Source organism: Paramisgurnus dabryanus, chromosome 15 (genome assembly GCF_030506205.2).
Source record: "Paramisgurnus dabryanus chromosome 15, PD_genome_1.1, whole genome shotgun sequence".
Lineage (NCBI taxonomy): Eukaryota > Metazoa > Chordata > Actinopteri > Cypriniformes > Cobitidae > Paramisgurnus > Paramisgurnus dabryanus.
The window spans coordinates 28,266,600-28,283,763 of NC_133351.1; the positions used below are offsets into that span (position 1 = coordinate 28,266,600).

At 38.5% G+C, this 17,164-nt stretch overlaps 1 protein-coding gene across 2 annotated transcripts; it reads left to right on the forward strand.

The window, feature by feature from the left end:
* Positions 1 to 3,543: 3,543 nt before the first annotated feature.
* Positions 3,544 to 13,705, forward strand: sik1 (salt-inducible kinase 1). 2 transcript variants are annotated; one of them, XM_065292957.2, is made up of 14 exons: positions 3,544 to 3,796; positions 4,403 to 4,625; positions 4,758 to 4,874; positions 6,969 to 7,032; positions 7,435 to 7,596; positions 7,930 to 8,054; positions 8,168 to 8,291; positions 8,374 to 8,594; positions 9,136 to 9,285; positions 9,385 to 9,495; positions 9,825 to 10,050; positions 10,138 to 10,392; positions 10,484 to 10,679; positions 10,769 to 13,705. In XM_065292957.2, the coding sequence occupies exons 2-14, from the start codon at positions 4,473 to 4,475 to the stop codon at positions 11,256 to 11,258; spliced, it is 2,394 nt and encodes a 797-aa protein (XP_065149029.1). In that variant the 5' UTR covers positions 3,544 to 3,796; positions 4,403 to 4,472; the 3' UTR covers positions 11,259 to 13,705. The 2 variants fall into 2 exon arrangements, with proteins under 2 accessions (XP_065149029.1, XP_065149030.1); XM_065292958.2 differs by having other exon boundaries at positions 4,407 to 4,625.
* The last annotated feature ends 3,459 nt before the right edge of the window (positions 13,706 to 17,164 follow it).

Sequence of the window (17,164 nt, forward strand, 5' to 3'; positions counted from 1 at the left end):
TTGTACACACTGATTAAAAAAATAAACATTAATGGCATTAATCAATACACTTACTTTGTCATATTAGGAACACTGTCATTGCTGCTGTTATACTTGACGTCATCGCTTAACATTTTTCACAACGATCAGGTGTGATTCTCGTTGACTTTGAGTAAAATTATGGAAAGTTTATCATAAGATCCCCTGGGGTCAATGTGATAGCACGAGAGAAGCTAGATGCTGTCGGGAGAAAAAGCGATCATCTCCCGAGTGCCTCTCGCATAAATTATTAGATGTTGATGGCTTACGTTTCTTTCCCGTCACAGAAAACCATCACAGGTTTATAAATGCTATTAAAGTATTATTTTGTTTTTGTTTGTTTGTTGATAACAAAGTACAAAGTAGATGTAAAGGAAAACTAGGATTCAGTGTACTCAAAGCACCGGCATTGTTTGTTTACATTGTGTGGAATGGTGCGCTGTAATTTGTGGAGCGGATTTATTGCATTCTGTAGAAAAGGAGGAGTGGCATTTATTGCGTTTTGGAAAAAAAGATGACAGAATAACACGGCGGATATTAGATTTTGCATAAAATTAAGAATTAACTTTTAAATACTGACCTGATATAATACTGATTTTGCCAGTAACTCATTTTTTTCAAAAATGGCCATTATTGCGTTTTGGAACCAAACTCTTCATATATATATATATATATATATATATATATATATATATATATATATATATATATATATATATATATAACTCTTCATATATATATAAGGTAAAGATTTCCAAAATGACACTTTTGAAGAGAGCCTATATATATATATATAAAGGCTCTCTTCAAAAGTGTCATTTTGGAAATCTTTACCTTCAATGACCTAAACTACCATCTGGATAAAGTCACTCACTCAAAGTCAAAAGTCCACAACAAAGCACAGGTGCCTTCACAAAACTGGTTGCATACCAAACAGGGTCATATCAAAGTCAAATTACATTCAAAGCAGAGAGATATGCAAACAGGTTGGGTTAGATTCATCTGCAATGCAAACTGTGTGTTCTAATGCTGGTCAGCTTAGATCGACTGCTGGTTGGAGCTCAAGAGCTGTGCCCTTGTGTTGTTTTACAGGTAAAGGTATCTGACATTTGAGGCAGGTGATTTCTTTACATCTTGTTTGCAATCCTCAAGCGCTGCAATGATTAACCGGCAACGTGGGAAGATTTGCTTCTCGTCCTCCTTTTGTGAAGGAGTTCCCATTTTGATTTCTCACCACACCCCCTTCAAAAGTTTCTGCCCTTTTTAATTCCCCCTTTTTTCTAGGTATCTCTTCTAGTCTCGTGTTTGGTCATTTCTTTTTGTGTTTATGGTGATATATTTCCTATTTTATTTCCACAGTGACTCAGAAAACTTTTTGACACCGCTAGTTACAAAGCGGAAAAGACTTGTTTGTGTGTCTGAGAGTGCGTGTGCGCTCACATATGTTTGTGTCTTACCACAAACACCAAGAAACTCCTCCAATAACTTTCACAGCCTTGCACGTAGGCGTTGCATCCTGTATTTCTAAAAGGTCGGTCGCTTGTGAGGGAGACCCCTCACTAATGTCATGGTGTTGAGATACAATATTGTGGTTTCTTTTCAGAGATATGAAGGCAGAAAGGAGTCCGCATTTCTCCTCATGTGCAGTAAGAAATTTAGGTGTTTTCCACAGTCGACCAGACATTAAGTCTTTACAGATTGTGAGTAAGCCGAGATGAGATTACTCTCAGGTTTTCCTGTTCCCTACTGAAAATTACATAAGTGACTACAAATCTTTTTTTTTTCAAAAATGGAAAAAAATAAAAACTGTCCGAAAGAGGCTATCAATCATAGTTGATTTATTGTAAACGTTTCGGATTTATGGACACGAGTTTAATGAACCATTAACTTGACAAAGCTTTTATAAATTATATATTACATTATTTCATTTCAAATTGATTTCAATCTTTGGTCTGACTTTATGCAGTATAGGTGAAATTGTCACTGAATTATCTTTACATTATTTACTAAAAGATGATTTCATGCAGAAAACACTAAAACATAATAAAAAAATGACTTTTCTGTAGGCCTACCATAGTTTTTACAAACAGGGTCACATATATTATTTCTCATGTCTGATTGTATACAATATAAGTTGCTGTAACTAAAATGTTTTTATGATAACAGTCATGTTTCTTTATAAATTCATGTGTTTATGAACAAGTTGATATAAACTGTTAACTACGCAACGTGTTATGTGATCTTATTTCTTTCAGTGTTTTTGTATCAGTTTTAAATGGCTTCAGTTCTCTGTGGGATTGCCTCAGGCATAAATCTATGCATGGCTCGTGTGCATAACTGAGATGTGTGGGAGAGATTTGCTAGCAGACGCTTGGGCATGCAGATTTTTGAGCATCTGTAGGAAATGCTAATGCAAGTCTGGTTCACAGACTCTCAGTGGATGTTGGACATTGTTATACAGATCTGTGCAGTGCATAGCATACAAAACGTAACCCCACCCCACCCCACCCTAGTTCTTTTAGACACCTAAAAGAACATAATAGTTTTCATTTATGACCTCACTGCAGCGACTATTGCAAAATTTTGCAAGGTAATTGTAAATGAACACCCATATGAGTAATGTAAGGCTACGTGAATCATGATGCATCATTAGTAAAGTCAAAATGTAACTATGAAAAAATGTTGTTTTTATAACATTTGTTATTGCAATAACATTTACTGTTTATTTATAGTAATTGGTAAAATATATAAATGAATAACTCTTAAATGCATAGGCTCTTATTTTTTGTTGCATGTGTATAAATATAGTTATAAATATATGTATAAAATATTTCAATACAATAAAACTGGATGCATTTTATATTTAAGCATTTGGCAGACACTTTCATCCAAAGTGATTTACAATGCATGCAAGCTACATTTGTTTCTCAGTAGTGTGTTACTTGGGATTGAAGCCATGGCCTTTGTTGCTAACATAATGCTCGACCACTTGAGCTACTGTGTGTGCAATATGTGTAATAACAAGGAATTCGGTTATTAGTACTCTCATTTGCCTTCACACGTTACATTTTATTTTCCTGTTATTTCCGTATTTCACAAACACAATAAGAAGCAAGCTGAAAGTTTCGAGAGAGAGAGAGAGAGAGAGAGAGAGAGAGAGAGAGAGAGAGAGAGAGAGAGAGAGAGAGAGAGAGAAGAAAGAGGGAGGGAGGGAGAGAGAGAATGAGTATGCATATCCTCCAGCAGGTGGAGTCGCCTCTGAGCTTCTCCCCATAACATTAACAGCTTGAGAGTGGCGACACATCTCCGGTACTGGCGTCATCGTCTTCATCTCCAAGCAACCCCTCCATCAGCACTGGCGTCACCGTACGACGAACCCGCACCGTTGCTCGGCAACTTGTGCCTTGTGCGCTCGCTCGGCCTCGCGCTCCGCTGCGAGCTCTGACGCGAGTGTGACGTTAATGAGGCGGGTCTCAGTTTGTTATGGGAGAAGTGGAAGGAGGCGGAGTTTCCTCCTCACACCACTGAGCCTGTAGCGTTTCTCCGCATGCCAGCGCAGAGCTGTTCACTAGAGCTGAAGCGCAGGTGGTCGGTCGGGAGCGCGCCTTGTAAATACTTTGCGCTCCCTCAGTCCGTACAATTGTATATCGATGTATATAGAAAAATACTACTAAGTTAGATGCTAAATATTTTCACGAAATATATTTTTCCACAAGTGCATAAGGAATGACTTGTAAATGCAATTGTGAAAGGAGAGAGAATTTGTCTTTGCGTTAAGGTAAGAAGACTTTCACTTTTAGGATATCTTTTTGAGATGACATACATTGCCTTTAAAAAAAATAATAAGCTGTTTTTAACCTATAAAGAATTTTGACTTTATGTTTTTTTATACAGTATTACAAGGACATTTATATTGCTGTGTGCGTATAGTCCGAAGTTAGGAATAAATGTTTAGTTTGGCAGCGGTTGATTTTAACTTCATTTAAATTCATTTTTAAGAGAGCTAAACAAATGTTAAATATAGCACATTCTAAAATCAAATATTGAATTTAAGTGTTTGTAAATATTAATTTTACAGCGATATCTGTTGACTTTTTTTATATGTTATGATGGGTTTGCATGCATGTGAAATTTATAATATCATTTTTTAATATAATTAATTTGTAAAATCAAATTTGTAATTTCCTAAGAAATAGATTTTGCAGCAATGTCCTATGACTCTCGTGTTATGGTTGCCATAGAGTTGCATGTGTAAGAATGATGATTATAATCATAATGGCGTTGCTACGAATAACAAATAGCCTAGTAAAATTATGTTTATGTGTCATTCAAATGTAATTTGTGCGCATTTGTAACCTTTCATTATATCTTTATTTTATTGCAGACAGGTTATCCTAAAAGTCCTTCTTCGAGACCTCATATACACACACACACAAAAACAGAGATCCAGCATCATGGTGATTATGACAGGCAGCAGCACGGGCCCTCAGTGCGCTCCCGCCGGGGTCCGGCCTTTGCAGGTCGGCTTTTATGAAATCATCAAAACACTCGGCAAAGGAAATTTTGCTGTGGTGAAACTGGCCAGACACAAAGTGACAAAAACACAGGTATGCCACTTGCATTACTCAGAATATATTTATATATTTAACTTTTATATCTTTTTCTTTTAAATTGTTATTATAATAAAAAAATATATATGTTTTACATGCATAAAATATATATATATTTTTTTCATGCAGGTTGCAATCAAAATAATCGATAAGACAAGACTGAACTCGGAAAACTTGGAGAAGATCTACAGGGAGGTTCAGATAATGAAATTGCTTAACCACCCTCACATCATAAAGCTCTATCAGGTAAGCTATAGTGTACAGTTTGTCTATTTAACTAATCTAATGAAATCCCTCGAGTATGCCAGTCAGTTGAGGTGGTAATGCGTATTTAGCATATTAGGTTAGTGATACTGAGAAAGTGTGGTCTTGGCATGTGGGTACATATGTAAGGGTTAATCTGATGGTGGGTAAACATATACAGTAGCTGTTGGTCAGGCGTGATATGCATTTTCCTGGGAGTACATCTGGATAGCATATAATGTATAAATAGACCGGTTTACTTAAGTACATCTTCTGCGTAGCAACTCTATCCACAACAATAGAGATACTTTTGCTGTTTTTAAACCACAAAAAATGTGCTTTATGTGGTAAGTTTTGTTCAATTAAAAACTTTGAACATAATGACTAATTCAACCAAACTGTGTTAAGTTGTTCTGAAGTAATTTGTTGGCTTTCAGTCCACGTTACTTTTGAAAAAGTCTAGGTATTGGACACGTTCTTGTCATCTTTACGTTGCCAATATTGCACTTGGTAAATTAGAGTCATGGGGAGAGAGAGACTATGGACACAGGGCTTTAAAACTCTGATTTACTGTAATTCGCACAGGTAGAGGTCAAATGCAATGTGTCTACAGAGTCACGTGAAGCTAGTTGTCTGTAAGAAGGAAAAATCTCTAAGAACTACAATCTGATTTGATCCCTCGACCTGTTTTGACCGTAGCTTGGCACACACACATATGCAAACAGCGGTAGGCAAATAAAGGCTGCTAATACGTCAGCACATTCTTTTCCTCATAGACTGTAGCATTTATGTTTGTTTTGCTAAATTGCGGATTAGCATTATGTGGATTATACTGGAGATCTAAGATTGCACAAGCTGTTACCTTAATGCTTCGGTTTTGATCTCCCTCTTTTCTCAGTGGGCAACTTTTTGGTAGTTTAATATGGGTTGGATGTACTGCTCCAGTATTGTCTTTAATAGTAATATAAAATATTAAATTATTCTTGCACCAGATTGAGTCAGTTTTTGCCTCATAGTTTTTTCCTTTCACAACTTAAGCACATGTCCCTGTTTATTAAAGGGAGGGAAGAGGTTTGAGAAGACTCAAAATGAATAATGTGAAGCTAGCGACCCCGTCTTGATAAACTGTTTCCGTTCTTTTGCTCTCTGTGCAAACAATCCTTTCATTTCCCTTAAGCTTTTAGGAGTCTTTTCTACTCCTAAACACACTTCTCTTTAAAACTATCAGTCATAGTCTCCCAGTCCTCTGTGGTAGAGAAATGTCTCTGTGGGCCGTACAGACCGGGGTTTCTAAGGAAGCTATGACATCATTTGGCACCTCTGGGTTGACACTATAGGATGGATTCTTTGGACGTTAGGCTTATCTACAGATAAAGGCCATTTTCCTGCCGTTGCTCTATTTATCAGCCTGACTACGTGTGTTAATACATGTTACGCAGTTGACTTTAAGTTTGGCATTTGTGAATGTGTGTGTATATACGATTACAGATACAATTTTCAGTTGAGCAAATAAGGCCAGCACAGAACCAGTTGTGCAACACTTGTTGGGCAACGTGTAAGCGTTAAGTATTTCTCCCTCAGGCCTCTCCTGGGAAGTTATATGACATTCCCGAAAAGGGTGAGGACGTCACACAGTATTTTTTTACTGCATTACACTACTAATTGAGTAATTATAATTCCGTCACTGCGTGTCTTCATTTATATTTATATCAACCTGGGGCGTATGAATGTGATTCATGGTACACAAGAAAGGTTATTACAGTTTCGGCTGTCATTATGTGTCAGTGATGGATCAGATGTGTGTGTGCTTATGTGCGGCTAAAAATAAAGGCCATTCAGGAAATTCTTGTCTACACTTTTATGCAATGGTGCACATCACTTGAAACCAATCTGTCATGAACGACAACAAGAGTTAAAATGAAGTTGACAGAAAATGAAAATTTGGCTTGAAACAGAAGCAATCAGAGTGAAACGTGTATATTTTGGGTTTTCAGCATTGATAATTGTTCCTTTTAAATGGTGCTTTAGTATGATAAATTCAATCCTATAAAAGTTGGTAGATGTTTAATAAGAGATGTTTTCTTTTTGTCTATACAGGTCATGGAGACCAAAGACATGCTGTACATCGTGACAGAGTATGCAAAAAATGGAGAGATGTTTGGTAAGTAGGACCAAGCACAGCCTAAATGAATTTAAATAATCTGTAAAATGATTGGCAGGCGTTTGTGACCTCCCAAAAACTTCTTGTTCAGTTGCTGTTAGTAATAAGGTCTGATGAGGAGAGAATTATTTAGATCTGCATTGCCGTCATAGCATTGACTCAGTGAGTGAGTGAGAAGCAGGTGTGGGATTTCAGTCTTTATATAACTGCGTAAAAGAGATAAGCTGCCGTACCTCAGCTTACATCCACCACCTGCAGATTTAAAGTCTATGATAGATATGTATCTTCACCTATCTCACATTTGGCCTTTCAAAGCAGATAATCTGTAGGCCTGTTTTAAACTTTATATAGTGTTTCTATCGAGGTTGCTTCTTCCTTTCTAAGTCATCTTTTGTTTTACAGATTATTTGACGTCGAATGGACGGATGAGTGAAAACGAGGCTCGTAAGAAGTTTTGGCAGATTCTGACGGCAGTGGATTACTGCCACCGGCACCACATTGTCCACAGGGACCTCAAAACTGAAAACTTGCTGCTAGATGCCAACATGAACATCAAACTGGCAGGTGAGCAGAGAAACTAAGCTTATTTCTGTGCCATGCTCATAAATACTGCTTAGTGCCAAGGGTATTCTGAAAAGAAAAGTAATTGCTGTATTTGGTGGTCGGATCAGTAATAAAATGATGACTTCAATTATGTAATCGGAGAAGTGCGCGCAGTGTCAGGGAAAAACATATAGAGGCCTTTTCTCTAGCTACACAAATCAGTCATTATCGCTGTTTGTGTAACACCAAACAGTATTGTGAAGAATTCACACCATTTGCACAGCTTGAAGCAGTTCTTATGAGTGATCCGCCATTTATTTAACAAAAAGCTAATTTCACTCCTGACCCTTTCAGACTTTGGCTTTGGGAATTTTTATAACGCCGGAGATCCTCTGTCCACATGGTGTGGAAGTCCACCGTACGCTGCCCCAGAAGTCTTTGAGGGCAAAGAATACGAGGGACCACAGTTGGACATTTGGGTATGTTATTATTTGATCCCCATCATACCTTCAACAATCTGGATAGGGATTGTACCAAATTTAAAATAAATGAACTAATAGTTTATTACATGTTCTATATGTGTGTCTTTCAGAGTCTGGGTGTGGTTTTATATGTGCTAGTGTGTGGGTCCCTTCCATTTGATGGTGACAGTCTTCCTGCTCTGCGACAAAGAGTTACAGAGGGCCGCTTCAGAATACCATTCTTCATGTCACAAGGTGAAGCTCATTGATTGGTAAAATGTACAATGTCACCCTAAGCCAACCTTTTTTGACCAAGACCTCTTATCACTCTATCTAGACTGTGAAAACCTGATTCGAAAGATGCTGGTGGTTGACCCAGCCAAGCGAATTACTGTGGCCCAGATCAAGCAGCACCGCTGGATGTTAGCAGACCCCAGTGCACCCCACCAGACCCTCTCCCTGTCCCTTTCTGACTATAACTCCAATCTGGGAGACTACAGTGAACCTGTTTTGGGAATCATGCAGACCCTAGGCATTGACAGACAGAGGACTGTGGAGGTGAGAAAATGGACAGATATAATAAATCTGAGGCCTTTTGAATTGAGGACAATGCAGTACTGGTCAATAGAGTAGCATGCATTGTTATTGTGCTGGTGTTTCCACCAGGTTTTCTAATTAGCTTCACCAATAAGATATGCTTTGCAGCATAGTTGAGCTGATTCATCAAAGCAAAATAAGCTAGCAAGGAACAGCATTGAAATTTATACCCGTCTTTCATGGCTGGTCCTTTCAGCAGGGTTATAGGCTTGTTTTTAAGGGCTTAATACATGATGGTTATAAATTGTCATTGTGTGACTCTAGAATACAGTCAGCATGCTACTTAGCTTCCCACAGCTTTAAATTTGATCTACTGCTGGCACCAAAAGGATAAACACAGTAGCATCTGTTTTAAAGCTGCCATATTGTGTTGCCTTTAGCTTTCACTAAGATCCCTTAAATCCCCTAATTCTTGACGCATACTGTCTACATTTAAACACACCTGTTTGACCAAGACTTTGTTTACAGCCTCAATAAAACAAATCTTCCATTTTCTCTGCAGTCTCTCCAAAACAGTAGCTACAACCACTTCTCAGCAATCTATTACCTGCTGCTGGAAAGAGTGAAGGAGCACCGTAGCCAGCAGCTCAGCCGCCAATGTGGGGCCTGGAATCCAAGATCCAGGACGACATCTGATTCCTCAACCCCGGAGGTGAATGTCAAAGCATGGCCTGCTCTGTGTATGTCTCCTGTGTGAGATTCAATCCCCATCTGCTAACTCAGCTCTTCCTCTGTTCATCTCATTTTCAAGGTGATTATGGAGTCATCAGACATCTTCAGGACTTCTGCCTTTTCTGCTGCCACAAAGGTGAACAGTCCTGTCCATTCAGAGATGGAGTGTGAACAAGGAGGCCTGTTTCAGGTCAGTACTAAAGTCAATGTCAATTTAGTCAGTAAGAAAACTATACTTTGCACAATACGTTGACTGTGTTGCATGCGCAAGAAATAAATGTAAATTCTCACTTCTCATAATCCTAAAGAGACATAAGTCGATCGAGAAAATCAATAGCTGCTACAGTCACAGTTGCACTCTATTCAATCTCTCAAGCCTGTATGCTTAAAAAGCCCCCTCCCTTTAGTAAATAGACTCCCTGTCCTGTTTCATATTGCAGATATGCAGTGCAACCCCAATACCCCTCCTTCATTAGAGACAGGCAGTGGCTAATGTGAATGCCTCCCTCCCTTCCCCAGCGCGTGGTGTGCCCGGTGGAAGCCAGTCTGAACGGGCTCTTATGGAACCGATCCATCTCACCCAACAGCCTGCTGGAGACCACTATCAGTGAAGAAGTGCGTCCTCATGACCTTGAAGAAGAAGAGGGACTGCTGCAGGTCCAGCCTCCCCATCTGCCCAGCACCACATCTCGCAGACACACTCTGGCAGAAGTCTCTGCACGATTCCACCAATGCAATCCACCCTGTAAGTATAAAACACTGATGAGCGAACTTGAGAGACCTTGCCTGATGCAACAGTTTGGTTTGAAAGAAATCTTTCTTTCTCTCACAGGTATAGTGGTTAGCCCATCAGACGGTGCTGCTTCAGACAGCTGTTTGAAGTCTTCTTCCAACCCAAACCCAGCTCTTTCAAATGCTATAGGGGACCTTTCCAAGCTGTTTAATTCTGGGACTGGCCCCAGGGCGTTAGCTCCTACTGGAACACCCCTAGCTTTGTCCTCCAACCTGCTATTGCAGAACCAAGGAAGTATGCTTGCAGCAAGCTTTCAAGAGGGCCGCAGGGCTTCAGACACCTCCCTTACGCAAGGTAAGTTTCTTATATTGACACCTTTAGTTAATGCTGTCATAACTCATGTAATATGTGTCTAACTGTTCATGGTGATGAATGATTTCTGTAGGACTGAAAGCATTCAGACAGCAGCTGCGGAAGAACACTCGTACGAAAGGCCTGCTAGGGTTAAACAAAATTAAAGGTCTGGCACGACAGGTGTGTCCTCCGACTTCATGCTCGAGGGGCAGCCGGGGTTCACTTGGCCCAAGTATGTGCCCACCCTCAAGCCGTAGCATGCTGGAAGAAGTTCTGCACCAGCAGAGGTGAGAGGAATCTCCAAATACTCCTGATTGTTGAACGCTGGTTACATTTATTGGACATGCCTGAATGCATCTTTCATTTTCTTCTACAGGATGCTACAGATTCAACACCAACCTCAGCCCCAAGTCCAGTCTCAACCCCAGCAGTCCATGCTGTTCCTCTCACAGTCTCTCCCCTCATCTCCTCCTTCTAACAATCTATTTGCCCCAGCCGCCCTCTTTTCCAACCCCCCCACTCAGCCTATCCTCCCTCCATGCCAACAGACCTCCATCGCCGTCCAGCACAACCTTTGGCAACAGCCTCTCGACTCATCTTCCACAACCCTGTCTCCTGTTGCTTCTGCTGCCCATCTTCTGGAAGCTCGTCTGCACATCAGCCAGCACCCACACCTCCATTCGCACCCCCAGACCCAACAGCACCTGCAGATCCACTCCACCATCCAGCCCCAGGGGCCTTTCGCCCTCCTGTCCCACCAGGCCAGTTGGAGCCTGAACACCAGCATTGATCCAGAACGGGAAGTCCAGGAACTGGCTTGTGCTGGTCAAAGGCAGCAGCTTAGCAGCTGTGTCATGGTTAAGTAAAGAAACTGAAAAGACTTCTTAGAAGATTGATAAATTTAGAGTGATGCTGAGTGCCTCCACCACTCTTGAACGAATGGTCCAGATGGAGCCAATGGTGTTGAGAACATTTGCATCAGAACCAGTGAGCAATGAGACACTGTAGTTTTCTAATACAAAGAGAAGACAATTGTAATATCTCTGGAACAACAAACAATTCCACGTTTGTGTCTATGTGTGTTGGAATGACCAGAGAAAACAAGAAGCAATAACCAAACTCTTCATTGAGCCCAAAACCCTTGCCAAGTGCTCCTGTCCACACAGCAATAACGGACAGGACACGAAAGCAGGGAATTATAGTGTTTCTTAGTTTTAATCAATTTGTGAGTGGGTCGACTCACATATAAAACTTGCCTCCATAATCTTAAATGATTATGTCAGAGACTTTTGTTTTTCCTTTATACAAGTATGAACATAGGATTGTTGTCTTCCATAGATTTTCCAAGGATTTCCTTTCAGGGTTTTAGGTTTTTTTTTAATTTAGTTTCTTTCCAAAGAAGACCAAAGTTGATTGCTTTTCGCATTCGTTTTATGCCTCTTTGATTTCTTTCCTAGAAGTTCTTGATACAGCATACAGTATCCCAAACTTCCAAAAGCAAGATAAAATACTGTAGTTGTGTCTGTAATGTAAAAACATGCATTGTGCAACTTAGCCAAGCTATTTGGTCAACGCTTTGCATATGAGGCGATCAGAAGCCTCTTACTATGAGGGGTAAATAAAGACAAATACGAGTAAGCTAGATATAGTGTAAGCACAAAAGGTACTGCGTAAGAGGTTTACTTAGACAGTTGTGTGAATGTGTGTCTTTGTCCTTGTGCTTTTGCTGTTTGTGACATTGACGTCTATTGCTGCTTTATGTTTTATCAGGTCCAGACAAAGACACTAGACAATTGCATCATACAAATGTGCACCAACCAATGACTTATGCTTAATGAAATTAGGAGACTTTGTCTGGCTTAGTTATTCAGAAATCTCTTCCGTCAGATCTCTACCTCCTGCATAACTGATCATTCACCTCAGAAGGCTGTAGTTGAATAGACACTGTATGAGTATAAGTTAGGCCCATTATAATTCCCCCTGACCATTATTGGTGTACATTTGTTTGTTTGTTTAGTTTTTTTTTTCAAGACAGTGAACAAAGATTATGACAATTGTGCAAAACTTCCCTTTTGAAATGTAGAACCAGGGCAAGAAGCTGTTGTAGGAAAGCGAATGGTACTAAAAGCTTAATCGTTTTATTTGATTATTTCCTATTTAGAAAGTTTTTTTCTATTTGCAATGATTGTACGTACAGGATTTTAAAAAATATGTATTAGCATAGGAAATAAGAGCTTGCCGATTATGTACGGCTCACGTGACACAGGTTGCCTTCGCATCAGGTTGGCTTTGCAAAAGTAGGAAAAGCCAAAGAGCAAGAAAGCACAGGAGATATTACTGCTTTTTCTACCAATGTGATAGTCATGAAAAGCTCTCTGTTTATCGAAGTGTAGCGCTTTTGAAATCTCCCAAAAGCTACAAAGATACAGTAGCTGCCTCCTCTAGCTAACAAATATTTGATAAGCAATTGTTTTTAGAGAGCAGGTCAGAGATGGACCATGCATTTACGTACTATTGTATTTTTTATTTCAAATGCACATATAGATGCATACACTCATAGCTGTAGCAATAGAGTTGAATTTTATACTAGTACTTACTTTCTAAGTTTGCTCACCAGACATTGCATCTAGGTGCTAGAAGTAGAAGCATATGGGTTTGCGTCTCGTTTATATGAAATAATCGTATGTGTTATCAATGTCGAAACTCAGTTTTGCTTGAGGCACTGTTTCTAAAGCCCTAAATGATCCTAGTGCATGTCTGTCTATGTGAATTCAACATGTATGTGCAATGGTTTCTAGTAGTTTAGAAAATAACTGTACTGTGTTGTTTCCTGATTTGCTAAAAAATTACAGTGTTTGAAACCAATTCAGAAAAAGATGCTAATGGAAGAAACAGTGTTAAGCATTTTCTTCTTCGCTGCTCACCACCAACACTTGTGCCTTTTTCTGAACAAATTTAATGGTGGTGAAACTTTGATTTTAATTCTGCAGAGGTGAAAATCGCGCCATTTTAAATTTTCATTTAATTTTTTTTTTACGATAATGCACTTTACAGTGATGACTGCTTATGTTAAAGAATAGTGTTTGTTTTCACTGCTGGTTTAGAGAAGTCTGAGGTTAATTTAATGTAACGTTTGAAACACTATGCTGTGTTGCAAAACCTTTTTTTTGTAATTTTGTTATATTTCTCTTGATTTGCTTGTATGTGTGCTCACAAAGAAATTAGAGAAATTATACATGGTTGTGTGAAAGTACATGAGAGATAATGTTGTATTTATGTGGCTATTTATTTGAATAAAAATTCACCCCTTGAACACCTCTTGAATTCTTGAAAAAAAAATTCTTAATGGAAATTCAATACATAACATAAAGGCACCCGTCTAAGACATTAGAAACCTTACTAACTGTTTTTAAATCATGTATAATATATATTGTTTGATATACTCTTTTTACTATTAAACAACAAAAACAATAATAGTAATTTATTTCTACAGTGTAACAACTATAGGAAAACCCATGACAATAAATGTGAAGCCCAGCTGTGAATATACAGGTACTGGTCTTACAATATCCTCAGAAAGTTGATTTATTTCACTAATTCCATTAAAAAAGTGAAACTTGTATATTATATTAATTCATTACACACAAACTGATATATTTCAAATGTTTAGTTATTTTAATTTTGATGATTATAACTGACAACTAAGGAAAATCCCAAATTCAGTATCTCAGAAAATTAAAATATTACTTAAGAATTTTTAGAAATCTTGGTCAACTGAAAAATATGAACATAAAAAGTATGAGCATGTACCCCACTCAATACTTAGTTGGGGCTCATTTTGCCTGAATTACTGCAGCAATGTGGCGTGGCATGGAGTCGATCAGTCTGTGGCACTGCTCAGGTGTTATGAGAGCCTAGGTTGCTCTGATATTGGCCTTCAGCTCTTCTGCATTGTTGGGTTTAGGATTTCGCATCTTACTCTTCACAATACCCCATTGATTTTCTATGGGGTTAAGATCAGGCGAGTTTGCTGGCCAATTAAGAACATACCATGCTCCTTAAACCAGGTACTGGTAACTTTGACACTGTGTGCATGTGCCAAGTCCTGTTGGAAAATGAAATCTGGATCTTCATAAAGTTGGTTAGGAGTAGGAAGCATGAAGTGCTCTAAAACTTCCTGGTATACGGCCGCGTTGACCTTGGACCACAGAAAACATAGTGGACCAACACCAGCAAATGACATGGCACCCCAAACCATCAATGACTGTGGAAACTTTACACTGGACCTCAAGCAATGTGGATTGTTTGTGTGCCTCTCCTCTCTTTCTCCAGACTCTGGGACCCTGATTTCCAAAGGAAATGCAAAATTTCCTTTCATCAGAGGACATAACTTTAGACCACTCAGGTGCAGTCCAGTCCTTTTTGTCTTTAGCCCAGGCGAGACACTGTCTGTTGTTCAAGAGTGGCTTGACACAAAGAATGCAACAGCTGAAACCCATGTCTTGCATACATCTGTGTGTAATGGTTCTTGAAGCACTGACTACAGCTGCAGGCCACTCTTTCTGATTTTCTCCCTCACATTTTTAAATAGGTTTTGTTTCACAATCCTCTCCAGCATGTGGTTATCCCTATTGCTTGTACACTTTTTTCTACCACATCTTTTCCTTCCCTTCGCCTCTCTATTCATGTACTTGGACAAAGAGCTCTGTGAACAGCCAGCCTCTTTTGCAATGACCTTTTGTGTCTTGCCCTCCTTTTGCAAGGTGTCAATTGTTGTCTTTTGGACAACTGTCAAGTCAGCAGTCTTCCCCATGATTGTATAGAGTACAGAACTACACTGAGAGACCATTTAAAAGGCCTTTGCAGATGTTTTGAGTTAAATTGCTGATTAGGGTGTGGCACCAGGTGTCTTCAGTATTGAACCTTTTCACAATATTCAAATTTTCTGAGATACTGCATTTGGGATTTTCCTTAGTTGTCAGTTATAGTTATCAAAATTAATAGAAATAAACATTTGAAATATACCAGTATGTATTTTATAAATAAATATAATATACAAGTTTTTTAATTGGGATTTTTCATCAAATGAAATATGATATATTATTTATATAAATAAATAAACTTTCCATTAATGTGTGATTTGATAAAATAAGACTAGATTTAGCTGAGATACAACTATTTGAAAATCTAAAATCTAAGGGTGCAAAAAAATTGAAATATTGTGAAAATCATCTTTCAAGTTGTCCAAATGAAGTCCTTAGAAACACATATTACTAATGATAAATACATTTTTGATATATTTACAGTAGGACATTTACTAAATATTTTCATGTAATGATTTTTGCCATAAAAAACCCCAATCATTTTGACTCATACAATTTACTGTTGGCTATTGCCACAAATATACCTTTGCAACTTATGACTAGTTTTGTGGTCCAGGGTCACATATACTCCAATGTGACAGTTTCTGTGTATGATCACAGGTACAGAAGTAAACACATTCACCCATCACTCTTGCTGTAACCAGTGGCTGAGTGCCCAGATAGCTCAGATTGATCTGTGCTGGGAATTCAGTGCTCATATGTTCAGCTACGAAGCATTGGTCCATGCCAATCATCTGTTCAAACCTATAAGCTTTAATGGCTGCTCGCAAAAGTGTCGCAGAGGCTCTGATTTATGAATCTGCCTTAAATATCCATCTGTAGCATGGGAGAGGGTGCGTATATATGAAGCTTACTCCGAAATCAAAGCTTGAGTGTTGATCCCATGATGTCCGTCCGCAGCAATAACAAACAGGGGCATAAAATATCAATTACCAGAAAGAGATATCAGTTCCTTTTAATCTGTGGCTTTAATAAACACCAATTGAACAAGTCTATTTACTCCAAGGGATTATGAAGGCACATTCATTCATATGTAATCTTCAAATCTGATGATATCACAACCTGATCTCATGAGAACTCATTCGTGTTTTACAAGTTGGCTAATTTGTATGAATTTGTATGAAGTGAATCGTGCAAAAATGTATGATTATCATAAAAACAATAGTGAAACCACACCCCAACCCCAACGTCACAGGGTCAAAATGTGGTTGTATGAATTAATACATATTAGCCACCTTGTAAAATACACTGTAAAAAGTGAAAAGTTTAATTAAATAAATCAAAATTACTTCAGTTGGTAACACCTAAAAAATGTACTTGTTTCAGCTTAATTTTTTCCCCAAAAGTTAAACTAAAGTGAACTTCTAAGTTAAAAAAAAAAACTTACATTTTTTAGGTGTTACCAATTGAAGTATTTTTTAAAGGAGAAAACCACAGTTTTTCGATATTTTACTATGTTCTTACCTCCAATTGGACAAATAAATACATACCTATCTTTTTCCAAAGCATACACTTATCTTTGTACAGCGTGTTGTGATTGTGTTAGCATTTAGCCTAGCCCCATTCATTCCTTAGGATCCAAACAGGGATGAATTTAGAAGGCACCAAATGCTTCCATGTTTTCCCTATTTAAAGACTGTTACATGAGTAGTTACACGAGTAAGTATGGTGGCACAAAATAAAATGTTGCGATTTTTTTAAGCGGATAAAAATGAGAACTATATTGTATGGCGGAAGAGCACTTACTTTGCAGCACTTCCACCTCAGACCCAGTATTATTGACGGATCTGATCCATTGACATTTTATTTTGTGCCACCATACTTACTCGTGTAACTACTCATGTAACAGTCTTTAAATAGGGAAAACATGAAAGTATTTGGTGCCTTCT

Bases quoted from the DNA above. Each gene is read 5' to 3' on its own strand.
- sik1 (XM_065292957.2), top strand. From the start codon at position 4,473: ATGGTGATTATGACAGGCAGCAGCACGGGCCCTCAGTGCGCTCCCGCC. The intron at 10,393-10,483 runs GTAAGTTTCTTA...TGATTTCTGTAG, and splicing joins AGACACCTCCCTTACGCAAG to GACTGAAAGCATTCAGACAG. The intron at 10,680-10,768 runs GTGAGAGGAATC...TTTCTTCTACAG, and splicing joins GAAGTTCTGCACCAGCAGAG to GATGCTACAGATTCAACACC.